The following is a 4999-nucleotide window of genomic DNA, read 5'->3' as shown; positions in this document are numbered from 1 at the left end:
AGGGGGTGGGGACAGCCCAGAACTCTCCCTTAGAGGCCGCTGCTCTTTTATTATTATTATTATTATTATTATTATTATTATTATTATTATTATTATTATTATTATTATTATTATTAGCTGGCCTTATATGCCCTTGAAGAGGAGGAGGGAAAAATCCCAGTCTCCAATGCAACATTTTCCCCCTCTGGTTTCTCTCTCTCTCTCTCTCTCTGCCTGCAATGCCCTTCTGGGAGACGCCATATTGAATGAATTAATCGGACAAACCCGGCTTCAAGGCGATAGTTTCACACGCTTCATCTCTTTCTTTCTCTCTCGCCAGCCCCCTACACCGCCGCCCCCCATGCCCCGTAGCGCACGGATCTACACCACGGAGAGACCAGCCTACACCACGGAGAGACCGGCCTCCCTTATGCAAGGGGCATGGGGGGGGGGACCGGGTAGCCGGCGTCAGGGAAGGGGTGTCCAGGCGATTTTGCTTTTCCAACTTCAAACAACAACAAAACAGAAGGGGGGCATCGGCCTCGGGTTGGCAAGACGCTGGCTGTGTTTTCTCTGCAAACACGCTGTCTCTCCGTCACTCCCCACCCTCTTGTTTCCACTGTAGCAATAGGACCCCCCGCTCCCCTTCCCCGGCTTGTCCCAGGTAGCGAAGTAAACTGCTATGGGGTAGGGGAAATGAAAGGGGGGAGTTAAGGAAGGCAGAGTGGGGGTGGGATGGGAGCTGGCCTCAGCAGTATAAGCAGAATAAAATTGTGGCTGAGCCCTAGACCCCAGCCTCTCCCTCTCTCTTGTGTGTGTGTCTGTGTGTGTGTGGGGGGGGGTTGCGGATTTATAAGAAAAAAGAAAGAAGACTCACGGACATATTCAGTAGCCTTTCTCAAAAAGGAGGGGAGGGCTGCCCTTTTTTTTTTTTACAGGCCTTGTCAATTTCAAAAAAAATAAAAGGTGCACCTTGTCAATTTCACTTTGAACTCCCCCCCCCTCCGGCTGACTTCCCTTTGTCCAGATCAATTCCTGGGGGGGGGGGGAGGCCCCTTCTTTCCACCTCAGCATGAAAAGAAAAACTCCCCTAACAAATGCCATAAACTTACGCCTAGCTCAAGAGCCACCGAGAAACAGCCTCTCAAACCATAGACCTGGGAGGAGGGCGGGGGGGAGGACCCTTTTGGACATCCACTGTCTCTTTTCCACCAGCAGCCTCAGTTGGGTTTCCCAAAAAAAACAGAAGGGGGCAAACATGGCCGCATCCCCCACATAACGCCTTGAGACAAACAAGTACCCTCAAACCGGAATACACCAGTCCCCACAATCACGATCCACAATCTCAGAACTACCACAACCCTCCCTTCGGATGGATCGGGCCATGATCAATGCTTTGCCCAATGCTACCAGGCCCGTTTCCCCAGAACCAAGCCTTGCAGCCCGAAGACAAGGCTCTTCCGCATCTCCCAAACCGATAGTGGGCAAAAGGAGACAACTCCCCCCTCCCCAGGTCATGCTCTCCACCTCCAGCCGCCCCCCTGCAGGGGCATGGAAAGACCTCAAGACCCATGGGCGACCATCTCCACCAGCCAAATTTACAATCTTACAATTCCATACAAAAGCCCCCGCGGACAGCCCAACCACATGGTCTTGGCCCATCGGCCCCAGCCTTGCAAGTTGGCAGGGGTCTGCTGGGGCGAATGACAATGAGGGCTAGAACCTTACCCAGGGGGTCGCTACCCAAACCTGGGCTTGCTAGGTAGATCCCCGGCACAAACAACAGGCGGACAATTGGCGCATTTCGGAACTAGATCACATTTAAGTGTGCATGTTTTTTTTTGGGGGGGTGGTACTTGCTTTGTTTTAGAGTCCTTTTAGGGACTACCAAAAGTTTTTTCTTTTTTGGGGGGGGAGGGGAAATTCCAAATCCCAGACTCAGGCCTTAGAAATGCAAAACCTTGGGCATGCAGATCCTTGACTCAAGTCTGTAGGCCTCACTTGAGTGATGTTCAACTAAAGATCCTACTAAAATCCATACGAGTAATAATAAGGCGGGTGTTTGTATTCTAATACTTGCTATCCCTCTCTCTGTCTCTCTGACCTGCCATCATTTGAACCTGCTCCGGCCCGGCCCGGCCCATCTCAGAATTTCCATCTGCAGCCTAAAATAACGGCAAGAAAACCCACCTTGCCAGGGTGGTTGGTTCTGGAGATTCCTCCCTATCATGCTAGCCCTGTGGATCCTGACCCATTGTCACTCCCCCTTCCCTGTCCTCCACCTAGCACACAAGGGAAAAATAAATAAATAAATATCAGGGCATCTTCTTTGAAACTCTCCCCCCTTGCCAATTTATTTTGATTTAACTAGAGGGGAAGAGGTGACCAACGGGCTTCATCTCGGCCTGCAGTGCTGGGTCCCTTCACTCCTCCGCCACATTTACTTGTGAGTCAACTTACTTAGGATTGAGGAGGCAATCTCCTAAAACCACCATCTGGGCCAGGAACCAAAGGGCTGGACCACCGGCTAGGGGGGGCGGGGGGGGGGGGGGACAGGGGCATTTAAAGACCTGTCACCTTCGCCTTCTGACCATCCAGCATCTATTTAATTAAGGACCAAAAACGCTTAAGGAAAGAAGGGTGGGTTGTCTCCCTGCTACCCGACCATTTAGGAGAGCCATACAAGTTTTCAGATATCAAATAATATTTTAATTTCTGAATACTTTCATTTTTTTTCCTTGGAATATAACACACAAAGACTTGACCAAACAGGTTTTTTTTTTTCAGTTATTATAACTTTTACAGTATACAGAAATGTTGCACTTAAAATTAAAAAAAAAAAAAAACCCTTCAGCTTTTTTTTTCTTTTAAAACACAAAAACCGTAAACTCTAAGATACTGAATCAAACACATTATCTATAAGTGCCAACAGTAGGAAGGTCTTTTTTTTTTTCGATTTTTTTTGTCATGCTGAATTCGATGGTTTTTTTTTTCTTTTTTTTTTCTTTAAAAAAGGGAAAATATCAACAGGTATTATCATACAAAGGGCTTGCAAATATACAAACAGATAGAGGAACTCCGTTAACAAGTCAGAACAACTAAGTCAAACCCAATTTCATTCAAATTACCCAAAAAAAAAAAGAACCAAAAAAAAAACAAAAAACCACTGTAATGATTCTCTCTGGTGTGTGTACGTGTGGTGGTGTGTGTTTTCATCAAATCTATGTTGTGTCTTAGACACAATTCCGTCTCCCTCTGAGAAATCCGTATTTTCTCCCCACTCTGGTTTAAAATATTTATATATATAAAAAAAACTGGTCAAGGAGTGGAGGGAAGTGTAAATATTGGGGGGGGGAGAGAAAGATGTGGCTCTTTTGAGTTTCTATAACTATGGTTGCTTAGAGCTAGAAGTTCTTGACCAGTTTTTTAAGTGCGTTTTGATTTATTTTGCATTTCCCTAGTGGTTTTGGGCTGTGGTCTTTTAATGTTGTGTCCTTAATATCTCCCCAACAACCTTTCCAATACAGTTTTAATTCTTTCAGAACGTATATATATATATATTTTTTAAGGATACACATTAAAAAAAAAGCCAAGATTATATCAAAATTATTATAGAACCACAGGATAAACTGGTTTGAAACCAGGGAGTGAGGGAGCCATAGATAGAACAGACAACAAATGACAAATAATATTTGGGGGAGTGGGAAGTGAGAAAGACTTCATTCCCCCTTTTGTTATTTTCTCCAGATTTCCCTGAAAAGCACTTTTGTCAAGAGAGTGTGTTTCAAAGTTTTACAGCTCCCCTCAACAGATTGCAAAAGAGACCTTTTTTTTCCTCCTTTTTTCCCTTTTGTGTGTGTGTGTGTGTGTGTGTGTGTTTGTGTGTCAACAACCCAAAAAGAAAAAAAAGAGAGAGAGAGAGAGAGAAAGCTAGATAGGTAAGTAACTTCTGAAAGACGGGTGGTGGGGGTGTTTTGTTTGTTTGTTTCTTTTTCTCCAATGCATTCTGTAAAAAGTTCACTTCACAAGTCTTTTTTTGTTTGTTTGTTTGAAAATTCACAGTCCATTCAAATTAGTCTCTTCCTTGAATGAAACATCCTTTTCTGAGCTGGACCTCCAGGCAACCGCCAGACCCCCAAAAGTCATTCGCAAATCCTCTGAATCCATTCCCAGTATTTCCCCCCTCCCAATTTCTTTTTTCTGATTTGTGGTTCCCCCCCTTTCCTTTCCTCTCTCCACCAATATATTTATATATTCTTATATATATATATTTATTGGATGGCCATATAAGGCCAGTTAAAACTGCTTCCAGACAGTAACATATCTCTGATAAGGGTTTCTATCGGGGTTTTACCTACCAAACGGACGAAAAATAACTGCTCTATTACTGAAGAAGAGACGGTGCGGAGAGACGGAAGGCGTAGCAAGAGTTTCCCGAAGCGGGTGGGCTGGTTAGGGTATTGGCTTCTAACGTACTCCTCCAGCGCGCACTGAGATTTCTCCTGTAAACTTTCGACGTGGGCTACGTCAGAGAGACCACACGCATCTGGAAGACAGGGCAAAAGAGAAACAGGGGGTGGAGGGTGGGGGAGGACCATCGTCAGTTTAATACCAATTACGCTTCTCCCCTCCACCCTGAAAATGACAAAAGGTTATGGGCCCAGATGACCAAAACAGAAGGCGCACACCGTACACATCTCCCTCAGAAATCCAGGGGACTTCTTTACTAGAAGCACCCCCGTGAAGCCCTCTGTCATCCTTGGTTTTACACCTGCATAATACGGCTGTGGATCGCGTTCCTGTCTCGCCCTGCCTTCGGCCTTTTCAGCCCTAGTCCCTCTGTGCGATGCATCTTACTCCCAATGATCTGGACTTCCTACAGGGCTGTATCCAGCCACCAGGAAGGGGACAGGCATTCCTTGGTGCTGGGTGGGGGGAAAAGAGCTGGCCTGGTCTAGCGCCGTTGCACTTACTTTCGAGTAAACACGCGTGGGATCCTGCCACGCCTTCTTTAAAAAGA

General features: G+C 45.9%; 1 protein-coding gene across 1 annotated transcript in view; it reads right to left on the bottom strand.

Annotated features, from left to right (window-relative positions):
* Positions 1–2665: 2665 nt before the first annotated feature.
* The window catches only part of LOC143828576 (COUP transcription factor 2-like), a 9622-nt gene continuing 7288 nt past the window's right edge, over positions 2666–4999 (bottom strand). The window contains 1 exon segment of the mRNA XM_077318891.1: positions 2666–4525. Within this exon segment, the coding sequence (XP_077175006.1) occupies positions 4251–4525 (275 nt within the window). The 3' untranslated portion in view covers positions 2666–4250.

The sequence above is a fragment of the Paroedura picta genome, unplaced genomic scaffold (assembly GCF_049243985.1).
Source record: "Paroedura picta isolate Pp20150507F unplaced genomic scaffold, Ppicta_v3.0 Ppicta_v3_sca69, whole genome shotgun sequence".
NCBI lineage: Eukaryota > Metazoa > Chordata > Lepidosauria > Squamata > Gekkonidae > Paroedura > Paroedura picta.
The sequence above is the reverse complement of the archived record's forward strand: the minus strand, read 5'-3'. Positions and strand labels throughout refer to the sequence as shown.